Source organism: Epinephelus moara, chromosome 5 (genome assembly GCF_006386435.1).
Source record: "Epinephelus moara isolate mb chromosome 5, YSFRI_EMoa_1.0, whole genome shotgun sequence".
In the NCBI taxonomy this organism is placed as follows: Eukaryota; Metazoa; Chordata; class Actinopteri; order Perciformes; family Serranidae; genus Epinephelus; species Epinephelus moara.
The window spans coordinates 11,490,152-11,509,576 of NC_065510.1; the positions used below are offsets into that span (position 1 = coordinate 11,490,152).

At 40.9% G+C, this 19,425-nt stretch overlaps 1 protein-coding gene across 1 annotated transcript; it reads right to left on the reverse strand.

Moving 5' to 3' along the window:
* Nucleotides 1-47: 47 nt before the first annotated feature.
* LOC126390605 (E3 ubiquitin-protein ligase TRIM7-like) lies at nt 48-18,569 on the reverse strand. Its single transcript, XM_050044986.1, has 11 exons — nt 18,442-18,569; nt 10,364-10,952; nt 9,409-9,589; nt 8,295-8,390; nt 6,289-6,378; nt 5,985-6,128; nt 5,272-5,419; nt 5,003-5,038; nt 4,843-4,869; nt 4,564-4,739; nt 48-4,050 (listed from the first exon to the last, which is right to left on the reverse strand). The coding sequence occupies exons 2-11, from the start codon at nt 10,939-10,941 to the stop codon at nt 3,682-3,684; spliced, it is 1,845 nt and encodes a 614-aa protein (XP_049900943.1). The 5' UTR covers nt 10,942-10,952; nt 18,442-18,569; the 3' UTR covers nt 48-3,681.
* Nucleotides 18,570-19,425: the final 856 nt, after the last annotated feature.

A 19,425-nucleotide genomic window follows, 5' to 3' on the forward strand; every position in this document is an offset into this window, starting at 1 on the left:
ATGTGTCAAATGTTTATTTATTTTTTTAAACTATACCATATTTATTGCATTGTTAGAAAAGGGAAGCTGCAGCCAAGAGTGTTAAAGTTATTTATTATAGGAGTACACTGAGTTATTGGTGTATCGTCTGATGTGTGTAACACTAAGGTAACGTGTGTATTCTTGGTGGATCATCTGCTCCATACTAACATTTTAGCATACATGTTGAGAAATAGACTCCGTGCCAACCCTTTAGCATACAGTAAATTAAGTGATTGTTTCTCAAGTTCACTCCAAAATCCAAATACATAGTTTTTGTCTCATCCATGGTGCTATTTATCAGTCTAGATTGTTTTGGTGTGAGCTGCAGAGTGTTGGAGATATCGGCTGTAGAGATGTCTGCCTTCTCTCCAATATAATGGAACTACACAGTGAAAATGCGCCTTGTAAATAATAACATCAATAATAGTAAACAGATGCCTCTTTGATTATAAACAAACATGTTTATATATGAGGTTAAGGGTTATATTAGGTTAAAAATAAACCAATAAACAAAACCTCAAAATAAAGCTTACAGGTGTAAGGTTAATGTTAGGCAAGAGAAAACTCTTGCATAAAAAGCACTGAGAACTGATGCAGATCACCTTGTGGAAAGGTGTTCTTTAATATTCCCTCCACACGATATTCAGAATGCACAAAATCACCCTCAACCAGAACAGTAAAAGACAGCAAAGGAGAGACCAGAGTTTCTGGCTGACATTATCTTCTAACAGAAGGTCTGCATTAGACTGAGGAAGGATCAGAATGCCTGGGTGTGCATTTCCCCATCTCTCTTAAGCTTTAAGGAAGGCAGTCATCACACCCTGTTTGGCCCAGAGGGGAAATGCACCAAGCTACTCATATTGCGCAGTAACTCTCCATTTCAGCTGCGGAGCGTCTGTCCATCTGTCTCCGGTGAGTAGCAGTTTATTGTTGTTGACACACGCCAGTGACGTCGGGAGAATCTCAACGCTGATTGGCTTTCGCAGCACAGCGTCACGCGAATTCGCCTCAAAAGTTCAATATTTTCAACTCGAGCGATGAGGCACCAAATGCGAATTTGCGAATTCGCGTTTGGTGTGAACGCAGATGAGGCTAGGCTTCGTAGTAACACTTTGTCATACCAGTGGCCTATTACTCAACATGAATGTTTACTGGATGTGTTGGAATGGAGCTCTACTGCCTCTGATCTCTCAAAGACACATTAAGAACCAAACATGACAATTCTTCATTCATTTACAGTTTGTTTAAACATTGTTGATTGTGAAAATGCAACCTGAATTGTGTTTATATGTGTTGCTCTGTTGTCTGACTGTGACCTGCCAGCATACAGAACATGTCCTCTTGCACCATTTGTCTGTTTACCTGATGTTAATAAAGTATCCTCTCACATGTAAACTGTACAAGGTCATGAACTTTTCTGTTTAACTGAATTTAGATTACATAGGTGCCTCTTATGTCTCCTTATCCTTCTCACGAACCCAGGTGACATCATATTTTTTAAACTAAATGTATATTTAGTCAGTACTGTTGGTAAAATGGTTTCACGTAATATTACTCAACAACTTATGAAGATAAATATGTTGTGTTAAATTCCTTACAACTGTCATATCGCTTCCAGAAATCATGACCCGGTAACTCAAGATAATCCACAGACCTCATTGTGAGTAGTTTCACATAGGAACTATTTTCTCTCTACTGAACTACACCTGCTAACTGTATCACTGCATAGAAGGAGGCGTGTATCTACTCATGGATGAGAGGCTCGTGATCATGCCAGTGTGAGATGTAAACATTAATGGAGTCCTCCTTAGCTAGCTCAGTGGTGCTCGGTGAGCCAGCAGTAGGTGCACGCTTCATTCTGCTGGCCAGACTGGTTCAAGATGATAGAAAGGCAACAGTAACTTAAATAACCACTGGTTCCAACCAAGGTCTGCAGAAGACCATCTCTGAACCAACAACATGTCCAGCCTTGAAGCAGATGGGCTACAGCAGCAGAAGACCACACCAGGTGCCACTCCTGTCAGCTAAGAACAGGAAACTGAGGCTACAGTTCACACAGGCTCACCAAAACTGGACAGTTGAAGATTGGAAAAACGTTGCCTGGTCTGATGAGTCTGGATTTCTGCTGCCACATTCAGATGGTAGGGTCAGAATGAAAGCATGGATCCATCCTGCCTTGTATCAACGGTTCAGGCTGCTGGTGGTGTAATGGTGGGGGGGATATTTTCTTGGCACACTTTGGGTCCCTTAGTACCAACTGAACATGGTTTAAACACCACAGCCTACCTGAGTATTGTTGCTGACCGTGTCCATCCCTTTATGACCACAGTGTCCCCATCTTCTGATGGCTACTTCCAGCAGGATAACGCACCAAGTCACAAAGCTCAACTCATCTCAAACTGGTTTCTTGAACATGACAATGAGTTCATTGTACTCCAATGGCCTCCACAGTCACCAGATCTCAGTCCAATAGAGCACCTTTGGGATGCAGTGGAACGGGAGATTCTCATCATGGATGTGTATGAATACACAAACGTGTTCAAAATGTCACCCCGAATTTATTGATAATTAAAGAATAGAATTTACTATGCTCCGAAAGGCAATCACCCATATGACATAATCATTAGTGAATGTTATCATAATCATAAATAAACATAACAAATTGCAACTACTTCCAGTTCTAATATCACAGAGTACTGCAGTTATGTGTGTTGTGTGTACTAGTGGTGTTGCCGTACCCCAGCAGGAGCCATTGCTTGACTGCTGTGGAAAGTACAATCAATATCAAACACCCTATTGTCTTTATTTTATGACTTTCAAATGTATTAAAAAGTGGAAAACTAGAATGTAACATGATATTTGTGTAGCTTGTATCATTGTCAACTGCTAGAGTTTTTGGTAAGTGAGAACATAAGTCATAAAAACATTATAGAAATAGGTCATAGTACAGTATGCCATAAGAAACTCATTTAAAATCATTAATAAAGTCACAGTAAAGTGTGTCATAAAAACAAATTCATAAAACATCATTAAAAAAAGTAATAGAAAAGTGATAGTGTGTGCACTTCTCCTGTGTGGCCCTTCATTATATGCTGGCTCCCTACATGGCACTCAGTCATCAACATTTTCAGAACCCCTGATCTCGGTTTTTGATTCAAAATGCCTTAAAATGGTCAGTTTAGCTGCTAAGTTTGTCAAAATGTATCCTCAGGGAAATTCCCCCCAGACTTCTGCAGGAGTCAGTGCAGAAGGTGTCGACTGACAATGGTGCCACCAAAGTTAAACAGGTGCTTACGACCACCTTTGACTGTGGTGAAGACACAGAGGTGTTGAAACATTAGTCTGCACATTTAAAGCCTGTAAAATAATCAGTCCTTGCACCTGATTTAGCCATATGCTGCTGGAAGATGTACAGGGAACCTTGTTTCAAGCGGCTACTGCTAACATCAGTCTAACAGTGTTGCTATTGGCGCATAAAACAACCACATCAGTGACACAAGTCAACAGACAGCCTGCTTATTATCTACTCTATCGCAGCAAAGGAATGAAGTGCAGATGTGGTCTGTTCCAGTGGTGTGTTTGTGCAACTCAGTCTTCTTTAAATATACATGAAAGCATGTGGAAGCATTCCTCATTAGTGAAGACGTCCTCAAGCTCATTTCATTCCCATGTTGCAATAGGGCAAATGATTAGCGGAGCCTCATTCCGTCCTGATTTATTAGTACAGGGGCTGAAGAATGGATGGATGGTGTCAGAAAAAATATCTGTGAATGTATAGATGAGCAATCTGGCCTCCACGTTGTAGAAGGACACCAGTCCCTTATCACAGTCCACAAAGATTCCGATCCGGGAGGGTCTGAGGTTGACTGTCAGGTTGGTTGAGGGCTCTGTCCGAAAGGCGTAGTCGGTCCGATCCCGCAGGCTGAGGAACCAGTAGCCATTGGCAGGACTTACGGTGATTTTGCCCTTCCGATTGACGGACCGGCTCGCTACTCCCAGGTCCCAGTCAGTCTTACCTCCCACCTCCACCTAGAAGAGGGCAGCATTGTACAGTTACTGCAAAGAGTGCAAACCTTACCATTTAAAACTGAACTAGAAGTGAAACTTATCTATGCTCTCTTCAAAGCCAGACTGTGTTTGGGAAGCACTGAGCATAAGACTGGATAATTGTGGACATTTGTGGACATGCACACAACAAATTCAGACACCTGGATAATACTGCACAATAATTTTCACAAGATTTTTCAGACATTTTCTAGCTGTTTTTGCTGTCTATAATTCAGCCTCAGTCAAAGTCTGTTTGCACTGATATGCTTTCATTTTTTGGGGCGCTCCGCTCTCCTTAATTCCACTCGATGGAAAACTTTTTCTGGGACCACAGAGAGCCTTGGGAGGTGAAGAATTTATACAATGTATATTGTTTTTGGGTGAATCACTCCTTAAAGCTTGCTGACTCGGAATTAAGCTTTGAGGCTGGTTGGCTGTCACACACGCACCCTCTGCCACTGACTTGTACACAGCTTCACACTGAGGCTCACTTACCTCCCAGTAATGCCGTCCTGAGTTGAAGCCCTGGCTGGCTAACACACACACCACCCGGTCAAAGCGCTCAGGGTTGTCGGGTACCGCCTGATGGCGTTCGCCACAGTGCACCTGCTTCCCATCCGCTGAGATGATGAGACGTGGGTGGGCTGTGTTGGGGTCTAAAGTGATGTCGGCTGACAGATTGAGAAAGAGAGTGATGGTTGGTGGTTAAAAATAACACCACATATGACAACTGAGTGAAAGTGACAACAAACTATACAGAAAGAAAACCCTTACCTGCATATTCTTGAACCCTCCTTACCTCTGCAAACAAAAGAGTATAAATATATTTACTTTCTTTTTTATTTTGCCACATTTTATATTGATTCATTGAATTTAACAGGATAAAAAAATGAACGAAATCACATTTTGTGCTGTTAGCTAATCAGAATCTTACTTGGGTTGGGCCTGGGTACAGCCAAAGATCGCTGGCCTGTTAATAAGGGAAAAGAACATTTCCTTTAATTTACTCATATACTCTAAGCTCTGAATCAAAGAGCCAAGAAACACAGTAGAGCTTCCAGAACAAAAAAACATGGGATATTTTCAGTCCTGTGCCACAGTAACAAAAATAAGACAACAGCAGAGTTGCAGTTTCAGTTTCTCTTAAATTCAACGTCTGTACTTGACAATCCAGTTGTACTCTTGGTCTAAACGAACACTTACAGACTTCTGGCAGTTTCTGCATCTCTTCCTGAAAGCGCTCCATCACTTGATTGACAGTCCGGAGGATCACCCCTGAGGTCAGCTCAGACACCACAGAGACATTGGACCAGTCCTTAGCTTGTGGAGGGGTGGACAGGGCAGAGAACGTCTGCAGAGGGAAGAAATGTCAAAAACAGACATGGCTTCAACAGATGTAAAGAAATGCATCAGCTTTTTGAGACTGTCTTGTTGGTGAACATCATGATGAGGAAAATGATCTCCAAATGTGTCTATCTGCTGGTAGATCACTTGAGGAGCTCTCCATGTTAACCATGTAACACATTTCTCAAATTGGAGTATGGGTAGGGGAGAGAGGGGTCAGTTGGGACATTTTGTACTGACACAAAGTAACCCTCCATTACCCACTACTTGGTCCATAATGAAAATAATTTCCTGAACAGATAAAGGTGTCTCCTACCAATTATATTCTAGTATTCGAGTCCAAGCCAAATGAAAAACCCAATTTTGTAAAATGTACAAGGAGTGCATTTTCCCAAAATTCAGCCTCCCTGGAAAAGTAGGGACACATTTTACTGGGCAAAAAAACATCATATGAATTAAAAAAATAAATGCATTCTAAATTTGAACTTGTTACATTTAAAACATCACTTTTCCCACACATTTCCTTAAGAAGAAAGAAAAAAAAGAACTATTTTCCTAAAGGGTTAGCATACCTTGAGAAAGAACACGCAGTCTTCAGACAGAGCCAGCTCGCTCAGTGTTGTTCTCCTCTTTCTCAGCTCAGTTAGCTCCTCCTCCAGCTCTCTCAGCAGGCCTTTGGCTTTGTGCTCAGCCGCCCGCCGAGTCATTTCTAACACCTGGGAATAACAGATGCCATGGAGCTCAGTTAATACTCCTCCAAATGCTTATTTGTGTTAATAATGGTAAGAGGACTACTTTTATTTCTATGAAAACAGAAAAGGCTTTGAGATATTGATAGAAGATTCTCTCCGCACTTCCTGTGTCAGTGTTATTTACCTCCAAGACTTCAGCTTGGCAGCGCTCCAAACTGGAGATCAGCTTTGTAAACACACAAACAGCTCCCTCTGTCTCTCTCTCAGCAGCGGCCTGGATAGAAGATGAACAGCAGGAGGGGTGAGGTGTTTAAAGGCACCCACTGGAAGTTTGTGTTTGGCAACTTCTATAAGCTCATGAGCAAACGATGGAGTAGACTGGAAGACCCTTTACTATGGCACAAACCACTGATAAAGAGTGTGCAGGGGACAGTGTTGGGCAGTAATGTGTTACCAGTAACAGTAATAATACTACTTTTCCCACTAACGAGTAGTGTAATGAATAATTGATGAAATTTCAGCATTAATATCACAAGAACACCCCAAAAATAACTTGTTACAACCTTGCTTTTGTTTGCCCTTCCCCGCTATTGGTTTGAAATCCACCAGTCCCATAACATCCCCAGATTCATTTTCACAACAGAGTGGTGCAGGAATCCTAAAACCTGGAAATGAGTTGGCACTTTTGCACTTAGTTCCCTCGCCTTGAAGTCAATGTTTTTTATAAAATAGATTTTAATGGGTTAGACGCCTGAAATAAAGTCTGTGGTTAACATATGCTTTAGAGACTTTCATGTTTTGTTGTACAACGTATAATATGTCAGTAAATACCCTACTGATGAGTTTTGAAGCTTTCACGTGTTTTTTTTATTAGGGTAACAAGTGGCTAAATGAGACTACAGAATGTCATCACGCCAAGCACAGCTTTACAGCCTCAATGTGGTGACGAAGTTGGAGTCATGTGACTGTGGTGTAGTTTTGTTTATAGTATGTATATGTAGTTGTGTGGGACAAATCAATAAAGAGTGCTGCCTTGGGGGCAAGGGCATAGGTTTCAATTCAACATTGGAGGGGAACACTTCATTTCCTGCATTCTGATGAAATTTTAAGCACCGATTTGGGCTTTTTTTTTCTTTTCTTTTTTAAAAAATGTTTGCATTTTCAAAAATTTGGAAATGTCTATTTATGTAAGGGAAGATGCAAACTATTATCAGGAGGCCTGGAATTTTGTAGCTACACATTTGCCAGTATGCACAATGTTTTTTACAGTATATAGTGCAAACTGGCAAAGGTGGTGCAATTGACCCCAACGTGAAACTATATATTTTTTTTAATATAATTTCACACTTCTGTATGAGAAAATGAGACACATTCAAAGACAAATATGCTAAATCCCTGGGATGGGATTCCACTCCACTATCAATCAATCAATCAATCAATTTTATTTATAAAGCCCAATATCACAAATCACAATTTACCTCACAGGGCTTTACAGCATACGACATCCCTCTGTCCTTATGACCCTCGCAGCGGATAAGGAAAAACTCCCCAAAAAAACCACTACATTACCATATTAATGATGTGATTGTGGTGCAGGCTGTTTCTCTTTGTCCCTCACGCCCTCCCAAAAAATCCTTTGTTATAACTATAGATGCACAACACCTCAAAAACAATAACACACTGAAATAAAATAGGTTTTGTTTGTAGACGCAATTTGTGAAAACTGTGTGTTTTTTCCCCTGCCACAGTGTCTTCTTAGATACTACCACTTGGGGGAGCCAAAAGTTGAAAAATGCCAAATTAAGTGCACACAACTAGATGCAAGAAAGGAGAAGTTTGTTGGACCTTTTGTACATTTTCCAAAAATGCTTCAACCCATAATTTTTGGGAGGTTAGTTATATACACACATTCTATAAAACACTTTTAAAAGCTTATACAGAACCAAAAAGCAGTCCCACATTACTGAAGACTGCTCCTGCACCTGTGCACAAACTCATACTTCCAGATATATCTGGATTTTAACATTATCTGTTTTTTAAATATGTCTGTCCTAAGTGAGTGAACTCCCCCGCAGTTGTCAGTCTGGTGGGAATTAGTTCTAATTGGTGCTAATTCTTAAATGTATCCACAGTTTTAGACCAGAGCTAAACGTGAAGACGAACCCACCTTGACACAGACTGAAAACTCACCTGTATCTCTCGTAAAGAGTTCTGTATTTCCTCCACTTTCCTCTCTCTCTCACAGATTTGATCCTTCAGCTCCACCTCTGCGATACCTAACTGGGACTGGAGAAGACAGAAAACACACATTTGGTCAGTATTAACCTCACTGTGTGTATAACCAGTAGCCACAACTAGCCTTATCCTGACCCTGAAGCCTGGTGCTTGTCACATATTCTACACCAGATACACCTACGCAGTATATGCAAACACAAATGTGTGGGAAACACAAGCTTTTTTTGAATAAGAATTTCCATGGCTGCAAGAAAAGGAGAGTTTAAGATGGTCAATAACATCCTTCAAATAGGTCGTTGAGTGCAAACACCCCTTTTGATGCTCTTTGCATTATTGCACATGCTCCATATATAATGTGCCTTAACCTATCCTTTATTCATGTAGTTATGGTATCTTACAAATTATTTCTGTCTTGTTGTAGCAAAATTAGACAAGCCTTGTGTAAATTGGTGCAACCGACGTGTTGCTTTCAGCCTGTTTATTTTCATTGTCACTGAGTCAAATTCATGTTTTCACCGTCTATTACGATGCCAAAGTCACCAGTGTTTTTGTCTTTAATATGACCTCAATGAAACAATATGTCTTTCAATAATACAGTTACAGTGTAAACATAATATTGTCCCCAGTTAAAGCCCTGACACACCAAACCAACATAAAAAAACACTAGTGGCGATGAAGGCCGACTGCATCGCCTCATGTTGCCTGTGTTTTGGTCAAAAGGTTGCACTTGAACACACCACAAAGACTCTAGCCAATGGCCAACCAGCACGTACATTCTGCGCATGTGTGAGAGGAAGTAAATCGTTTGTTTCAATCTCATGCCCTCTTGACATTAGTCATTTGTTTCCTTTCCCACTCTGGTAATCCTCACATGCACCGAGCTAAACTGTCAATCAATAGTGATCTCTCGCACTGACAACTCAACTACAGATTTACCACCAAGGGCCGACTAGTGCCAACATTGAGTGACACACCGCAAAAGCAAGGGTGTTGTTGTTGGCTTGGTGTGTCAGGGCCTTTAGACAACTCTCCCTAACTGACTGACACACACACACACACACACACAAACCTTCTTGATGTGCCACTCTCTCTTGGCAGGGATGATATTGTGTCCTCGGTGCTCCGCTGTCTCCACACAGGTGCAGCAGACACAGGTGTTGTCGGTGCGGCAGAAGAACTCGAGACCTCTCATGTGGGCGGGGCAAAGAGGCAGATTGGGGGGAGAATCAATGGAACCGCTCAGTGTGTACCTGTCGTAACATTACAACAAAGAAAATTAATCATTAGATTAATCATTTCAGTCATTTTTCAGGCGAGTAGAGTCTCATGTGACCAACTCCTCTCACTGCAACTAATATCTTACACCCCCTTTTAATCATGGTGGTGTATTCAAGCTGTCACTGCTCTGCTTTGTCTTTTGCAACATGCTTGCTGCCATGCTGCTAACCTAAAAGCTATGTTGCTGCTTGCTGCCATCTTTTTTAAAAAGCAACTCGCAAATCCAGAGTCCTTTTTGTCTGAGACTGAGACAGGAGCGACTAAAAATGCAGTCGAGTCGGAGATGAGACTGAGACCTTCAAAAATTTGTCTCGGAGCCAAGATCAATCTCGAGTATTACAACATGAGTATCAATAACGATACTAAAGATCAAGTAACTCGGTAATTAAAATCAAAACTCTGTACCACAGATTAACAAGTGACAAAAATCTAATTTGCGATGAATTTTAATGGTCCCCACAGGACAAGTCTCAATGTTTTTGTTTAGTCCTTGACCTTCTACTCATGCCACTATCAGGCCAAAACCTACTGTGTGGATGAACCCTTTTTATTTAATGATTTAATGATCCCACATTCCACTTGTCTCTGTCACTGCATGTTTGCTTTTTTGCTTTGTGTTTCATTAAAGCTGTTATTATGCAACGTTTACACACTCCCCATACTTGGGTTTTTAGTAATGTCCTTTCTTAGTGGAGCATTAAAGATGAAGTTGAATGAAACCCATTTTAATGTAGTCTACATTGCACCTGCGGGGAGGTGAGTAGGGTGGAGGTGAGTAGGGTGGAGGTGGGTCATGGGGGTTATGGTTCTGCGCCTGGAAGGACTGGTGAGCATTGACTGAACCGGGGCTTTGGGGGTGAGGGACAGGAATTGGCAGCATCTGAAAACGAGTCATCATCTCAGCCAAGACTGTCTCTGGCATCTCCCCCGGCCTCTGGGGTGATGATGACGATGTCAGGGCCAGGTGATGATGATGGTGCAGATGTGAGTTTGGATTCTCTACTCCTCCTCCATCTCTTCCATCCCATGGCACCCCGGCGTTGGCCATCTCCTTGAACCGTTCGGTGATTTCCTTCAGGGTTCGGTTGATATGGAGCTCTGGTCGCTTGCGGAAGGACTCCTTGCAGAGGGGACACTGGTAGGACTTGGCGCCCCTCCCCCCTGCTCCAACTCCTCCTCCTGGTCCATCCCAGTAGGAAGAGATGCAGGCCTGGCAGAAGCTGTGGCCACATGGTGTTGAGACTGGGTTCCTGAACACATCCAGACAGATGGAGCAGGTGAACTGGTCTTCAGATAGAAAGGCTGCAGGCAGCGCCATTGCCATCCACTGTTAAGCTGTATGAGAGACAGTGCTGCCATTAGACAGAAATACGTAATTCAGGATATATACAGTAAAACTATAATGATAAATTATATTCTTGATCCCCTTTGCCCTGTTTTTGTGATCTGCTAGTTGTTGTGTCTTTGCTGTGAAAGATACGAATCTACTGTTCCTTACTTGCAGGCATCGTCAGAAACAACTCAAACAGGTTCCTATGGTAATGTGAAATACTGTGAAGCCAGATTTACACATACGGGAAAAGGCCTCGCTTTCAGTCTACACTCACAATCTGCATGAGTGTAGATTTACCAAGGCATCAGCTGATTACACAATCAATCACTGACAGAATCGATGCAGAGGATTCAGGTAAAAATCAAAGTCGGGTTCATCATCTAAACCTTAAAACTCGACTTGCAGGTTTATACTTCATCTTCCTCACTTGTACCCTTTTGCAGCACACCTTAAGAGTTTTAAAGCAAAATTCAAATTAAGTCAGTTCACCTAAATCAATTCTTTCAGTGACTCTTTTTTCTAGTGCTGCGGCTGTGGCTCAGGATGTTTCTCAGGTCGTCCATTTATCAGAAGATCAGTGGTTCAATACCCGGCTCCTCCAGGCTGTATGTCAACTTGGACAAGATACTGAATCCCAAGTTGCTCCTGGTAGCCGTGCAATCGATGTGTGAGTGTGTGTGTGTTTATACTGATCCTAGCAGCTGACACCTCGTATGATAGCCTCAGGCACCAGTGTATAAATGTGTGTGGGAACGGGTGAATGTGACAACTGTTTTAAGTGGTTGGAGCGAGAAAGGTGCTACACAAGTCCAAGTCCATTTACCATCCTTAACATACTGATAAGTTTTGTGTGATTTGTCCAAGTTTGTGATATTTACCTCTGAGATTTTTTTCCTGCACCCTTGTGGTGCTAAAAGCAATGAAAAAATATATTTTTCATGAGCAGACATGTCCTGACTTTGGGTTACATAATGGTTATTATTGTGCATAGTTGCTCAAAGTGCAGCCCCCCTCAGAAAAAATGTGTGCAGCCTCCGAACACTACTCAGCTACTGTGTCAAACAGGCATCTGTCAGGTAAGGAATGACACCTTGTAGAAATCAACTGGTTGCATGGCAACTAGGGTGACCTCATGGGTGTTGGAAGAATTGCGTCCTGTCATCTATACTGGTGCTGTTAGCTATAGTTAGTGATTTTGGCAGTTTAATGTGAAAGTAAGATATGTGCTACTTTCTTTGCAGCTTTACTGGCTCCCTACATTAGCACTTAGTCATTTAAACTTTGAGCACCCCTGTTATTGGAGCTAATTTCCTAATGTCTAATTTCCACTCTCTTTACTCCCTGTGTGCCCAAGCTTTTTGTATTTTCTCCTTCTGACCCAATAATCATAGGACTGATACGAAATCATCTCAGTGTCCTAGTCCATAGCTCCAGGCGCGGCAATAGCTCAGTCCATAGGGACTTGGCTAGGGAACAAGGGGGTCACCAGTTCAAGTCCGGGTACAGACCAAACACGAAGCATGGACTGGTAGCTGGAGAGGTGCCAGCTCACCTCCCAGGCCCTGCCAAGCAAACCCCCAACTGCTCAGGGTGCCTGTCCAAGGCTGCCCTTTCACCCTGACATCTCGCCATTTAATGCATGTACAGATCCTGTTTGTGCGTGTGTGTATTTCAGGCCTGTGTGTACATGACAACAGAGTGAAAAAACTGAATTTCCCCTCAGGGGTTAATAAAGTATAGCCTCTTCTTCTTCTTTATCTGGCTCACATACTGACACTCTAATACAGAGTTAAATAATCAGTCATATCGTCATTGGCAATGATACTCTTTATCCAGAGTATCATTAGGGTGTCATTAGGTCCGCTATGAATCAACAGCCAAACAATCAAAACTAATCTTACCTCTATCCTTACCCATGAACTGCTTCAGTTTGACCCCTGTCTGTATGCAGGTAGAATGTCAGTCCGTCTGAATGAATGTGTGCATGTTGCACTCAAACACACCCACACTAACACTAAAACCCTACACGTGAGTAGTTATACAAGATCCGGATATTCCGGCTTGGCGAGAACATTTCAGCTCATTCTGTTGAACGTAACTTCATCAATAAAATGTTAAATATGAAAATAAACTCAAAACCTGAAAGTCATCCACATTTCCTGTTTGTTCTGTGGCCGTAAATATCAAACGGCAACCTTAAAAGACAAGTATGATAGTAAAATTCTATATTTTTCTTACTAATAACAGACGCAAACCAACAATGAGTGTGTCTACTAATGAGTATTGATATACTGATTATATCTTACACCTCTGTGGCATAGAACTAAACTATTAAACACACATCAGTGAGCCACACTGTTGTAGTGGCTGACATGTTCTTGATCATGAACACACACACTGTAGTTCATCTCGATTCAACTCCACATACACCTTCCTGCTGCACCAGATACTAACTTGAACACCAAAAACTACAGTGACCACCTGTTTTAGGAAACTACTGAACCTTTTCAAAAACAATTTAATAAACGACATACTTGTAAGAAATTTTTTAAGAGAGTGCCACATACTGGATAGGGGAGTACTAGAAGTCTTTTCATGGAATCAGAAAGATGCCAGCTTTACTGTTTAACACTGCCTAAATACAACACAACAGATAGAGTATCACTTTGTCTTTTTATTAGCCACTGGCGCATTACAGTAATACTCTTCTCAAGCACAGCTTCAGTTACTCTACTAAACTGTAACTTGTTTGGAGGGGAGAGTCAAAGCAAAATGTTCCCTCTCTACAGACACAGCTTATACTTAATTCTGACATCTGTCATAGCGTCGTCATCAGTGTTGTAAACTGAATCTCATAGCTGGAAGGCAGCTGGTTTCAGGTGTTAACAAGCTGCAAGTTTATCCGCTTGTTGAAGGTGAAAAGTAATTAGCAACATATACTTCACAATACTTAACATCCTACAACCTGATATCACACATGAAGATTAGTCGTGTATAGTTTCCTCTGTGTCTTTGGAGGAGCTTTGTCAAGTAAAAAAAATCACCCTGCTGTTGTCAAAGTGATGTCACCAGGCTGCATTTTTTAAACAGACATTACAAACTAAGGCTGTGGATCAGGGGCGTTTCAAGGATTTGAAGACATTGGGGGCTTTAGCCAGACCTCTGTAGGGGGGTCCAGATTAATTATGAATTGTGATGTTAGAAATATTTGTAGTTGTTAGTTATTAGTATTGAGTAAAAACAGAATACTTTGCAACTGCTAGCATGAAAAATATATGTACTAAAGTTGGAAAATAGTTGAATGTATTCATGTTAACAGTAGTGAAACATAACAAAGTACATTAATACTGTAATTAAGCAAAAGTTCGAGGAAAATATTTTACTTTTTTACTCCACTACATTTATTTTTCTGCTTTTATTTTAAAGCCTCAAATTAATAACTCAAAATATAGCCTAATCAACTAATAAAATGATCATGAATTATTATAGATGAAACTACAGAGCAGTTTTTCAGTCATTTTAACTAGTCCATACCCATTGAGTACAGCATACCATACCATGACTTAGTCATACCAAAAATTAGAAGAAAAAAAAAACAACAACATTCAGCCACAGGGGGAGCCACAGCGATCGGTCGCATTTTAGCCATTTTTAAGCATTTTTCTGTTGTTATAGCGCCACCCAGTTGCCAATTAGTGTTAAATTTCTCCAGTCACCTTGAGGCGTCCTGTTCTACATAGTTTAGTAAAAATCGATATGGCAGTTCGGCCTAGATAAGAAATTAGCTCTCTAGCGCCCTCTACCACTGTGCCAAAATTCACATGGATTGACCAAGTCAGTGAGGAGAAAAACGTGGAACAGACACACAGACAGACACACAGACAGAGTTTTTGTCATTATATAGTGAGATGAGCTCCACCTTCACCAGCTGTAACATCAAAGTGATGCATTAATGCACCAGTAATTACAACCCAGCATGGATCTGAAATGGATCATCTAATAAGTACTTTTACTTTTGGTACATGAAGTATATTTTGATGCTAATACTTACACTGGAGTAACACTGTGAATGCAGGACTTTTCCTTTTGACAAAGTATTTTTACACTGTACTATTACTACTTGTACGTATACGTAAAAGTTCTGAGTCGGCATCTGGGGCTTTTTCTTTTATTATAATGTCTATTTTTCTTTTTGAAATATATGTATATTCATTCATTCATTTTCTGTAATACACCCTGGACAGGTCACCAGACTATCACAGGGCTGACACACAGAGACAGACAACCATTCACACTCACATTCACACTGAGGGATAATTTAGAGTCACCAATTAACCTGCATGTTTTTGGACTGTGGGAGGAAGCTGGAGTACCCGGAGAAAACCCACGCTGACAAGGGGAGAACATGTAAACTGCGCACAGAGGCAAGCTGTGTTATGAGAAATGTAAGATTAAATATTTTTGGGAGTTTGACCCACTTTGGGAACTAAAAGTCAGGATATCTGGGCTTCTGCAGCTTTACTTCCTTGAATTGTTAAGTCTTTATTAATTTTCACCATTATTTTTAACTACTCAACTTTGTACTGACTTGGGAGATCATATGAACACATTATTTCAGGGTAGTGTAGGCGTCAGCCACAGTTATGCACAATCAGTTGTTTATTTAGCAGCTAAAATGCTGAGTCATACACTTAGTAAGCAGTGTAATTGCCCGATTAGTTTAATCATGCTTGTCTGTCTCTCTCATTGTCCGCACTATGTTTCTAGGAAATAGCAGACACACACAAACACATGCACAAATTATAATTAACTGAGAACTAATCCTGGATAGATTTAAAGAGTGGAAGTAGCTCATTAGCAGCTCTCTATACCTGAGGAACGGAAACAAGCACACACACAAGCAGCTGCAATACAGGTAGTGCCAGTTTCTTATTGGCGAGCTGCAGCCAAAGGAGTGAGGTATGCAGTAAACAACCTGAGCATAATAATCTTAGTTGAAACAGAAAGGAAATGAGACACTGTTGATTGTGTGTTTCTCTCATGACATTAGGTATTTATAGTTACGGAGCCACGTGCGTCAAAGCTTTGGATCAAGATTTCATCCATATTGGTTGCATAAACTCATCAGCAGCATCGTCACCGGGAAGCAAATTCATACATTTCTATCACTTCCATTTTTCTTGTTAGTTTTCATTCACTTTTACATGACCTGATTTGGGTTAGAGTTAGCTGACCCAAACACTAAACCTAAAATATTTTGTTCTTAATTAAACTTAAAAAGTGTAAAAAAGGGTGCAACAAAGTGGTGTGAAAGAGCACCAATCAAACTTCAAATGAAGGAAAACAATGGATGTAATAATTGAGATGTAACTAGATGATGGAAACAGCAAATTTTTAACAACTAAAATTACAAATAAGGATGTTAACAGCTGTTAAGAGACGTCAAAGAGAGCTTGCAGTGGTCTATGCAATAGTGACATGTTGACTGTATGTCATTGTGTATTTGCTTGATCTGTTTCCATTGCACTAAGTCACGTTTACTTTTACCAACATACCAACTTTTCCAATCCCCCATATTTGACACAGTTAATATATACAATCTATTGCTAATGTCATATTTTAAAATTAAACTTAAAATGTAGATACTTCCATCTTTATGTTGAGTGATTTTCACTATTGCCAGATAAGTGTTGGCATTGTACGTTTCAGCGAATCATGGCTATGCTACATTTGTACGTTATCATGCATCAGATGAGATGACTTTACGTTTCTTTATGTTTCGATGTGGTTAATGTGTGGTTAGGTTTAGGCACACACTGTAAAAAATAACCTATTTGTTTTAACTTAAAAAAGGTAGTGTTCAGGCTGCCTTAAAATTTTAAGTTGACTGAATTTGAGAAGACAAGTTGAGGTAATTTTGTAATCATTCAACGTGCCTTCTCAGATTCAGTCAACTTGATAATCTAAGGCAGCCTGGACACTTGTGTTTTTAAATTAAAACAAATAGTTTCTTTTTTCAGTGGAAAAAAACACTTGGTTAGGGCTGGAAAATGATCATGTTTTGGCTCAGAGTACCCGGTGTTGGTGTTAAAATCCCCACTGGCATCACAATGATGTCTCTGTAAAAAACAACTGCTTTTTCATGCACAATCCCCGACGGGAAAACAGCGACATGCCGCTTAAAAAACATCCACATTTAGGGGCTAAAAAGCCACAGGAAACACAGCAATGACTCACTAAAACACAATGTTTTTTGTTGTTTGTTGGCCTTAAACAGTAATCTGCAGCTTGGCTAGTGTGTCACATCCACCTTCCTCTTCACCTCCTGATGGCAAAGTCAGCTCATATACTGTGTCATTTTAGAAACATTGATATGATGCGTATGAAACTTGCAAATGTAGCGTATTTGTGATTTACAGAAATGTACAATTCCTACATTTTCTTCTGGTGACTGAACTTCTTCGTCCCTTCTAAACCTCAAAATTTTCAATTGAATCACCACAAGATAGGCAGTGATAAGAGAGCATGGCTTCCTGTCAGCCCTCAAGGTGTTTAACTTTATCTTACAATTTTTCCGTTTAGAAATGTGAAGTGCATTCATGTAGTGGAAAAAAATGCCTTTTAGCATCAATCAATGCGTCTCCTTTCAACTACTCAAACATAAAATGTGAGAGGGGTGGCTGAGTCAAGTGTCTTTCAGCAAACGTTCCAGACCAAACTGAGCCTTTCCCGTCCGTCCGCTGGTCGGTATTCTCCCTGCTCTTCTGTTTATGGTCACATCTTAGACACATATTTAAACTTGTTCCTTGGTTCTCATGTCTCAGGTGTTATACAACGCGGCTCTACGTCACCTGTCAACAGTACCATTCAGTACATTGTTACATGTTGAGAAATCAGTCATGGGTTGAGTTCTGCTGGGTGAAACTGTAAAGCTGCAATGTAAACAGGCCCCAAACACTATTGATAAAAGTGCCTGGTGCCTACACCTGTATTATCTGCCATTCTTTCCCAACACATTAGCATTACATCCATTTAGCAGATGCTTTTGTTCAAAGTAAGTGTATTCAACCTCTGTAGGAACAAGAGGTGGGTCAGTAATGGGTGTAATCTACACTTTCTACAATGTCTGCTTATCCAACAGCACCCATTAAATGGCTTTTCACATTCTTTCACACACTCTAACAAAACTATAACAAACACTGTGGTACTTGAACCTGTGTGTCCTCACAAGAACATGGACTTTCCTGCTGATAATGATGGAGCATCAAGTACCAGTGCTTACATATACATACTATTGTCTGCTATCTCACAGACTTACTTTGAGATAACAGTGTAGAAAACCTTTTTATTTATTGCAAATATACCACAGACATCAGGATGGAGTAGACACTATGCAGACACTGTAGAAACAGAACTTCATAACATGATAAAAGACAACATGTGAGACACAGATTCCTGAAAAAAAATTCCAGTGTGATAAATATGCCTTACCTGTTCTGAGGCCTGAAGTGATCCCAGAGATTATTTCTGTGTCAGTAAACAGATGCAGCGTATTTCCAACACTCCTGTCTCTCTCCCTCTCTGCAGTCTTTCCTCCTCATGTTAATATCTGTGACTGCTTTTCACTTGTCACATTCTTTTCCTTTTTCCCTCCTCCCCTCTGTCATTGTCCCGCTGATCCCTCCCTCCCAACCCCCCACCCCCCACAAAGTTCATCCAATCCAACCTGCTCGACAGGTGCAACACACCGACACGCCTCTCTGCTCCTCTAAGCCAGGCCAAAATGACTTAACTGATGCATGTACACAAATTAGATATGAAGAGATGCAGTTGAAGAATGTATTTGTGAAAAAATATGACAAATAAGTCTATAAGTAGGGTCGTGACAAGGCTTCAAATTTCAACATCTGCTAGGTAAGACCCCTGCCAAGCTGCAGACCACTGTTCAAGACCAACAAACAACAACACCAGCTGTGATTTAGCGAGTCATTGCTGTGTTTCCAGCAGCTTCTAAGGCACCAAATATGGGTGTTTGGTAACAACCTGACACTAAGTTTCCAGCTGCTTTTAGGAACAAAGACAGGTTGTTTCTTCCGTGACATTGCTGCTGCTGGTCTCCCCCTTCAGACTTCAGGATGTCATTTTTACGAACAACTTCATAAGGCAATGTCAACTCAAATTCAGCCCACTCATCACACGTTATCCAAATTTGGTGCAACCCCTAGAAACTTAGTGCTATCCAGTGTCCGTGGCATTTAGATTCTCCAATATTTAATGATACTCGGCTCCTGATAGGACGAAGACCAATAACTTTCCCCCAGTTGGAAAGAAAGGGTGTTCACACTCTGAGAGATATTTTTAATAACACAGGTCTTCGCTCTTTTCAGGATCTGAGACATCACTACAATTTACCAGGTTCCTCTTTCTTTTTTTATTTACAATTGAGAGCAGCCCTTAGGGCCCATGGGGTCCCAT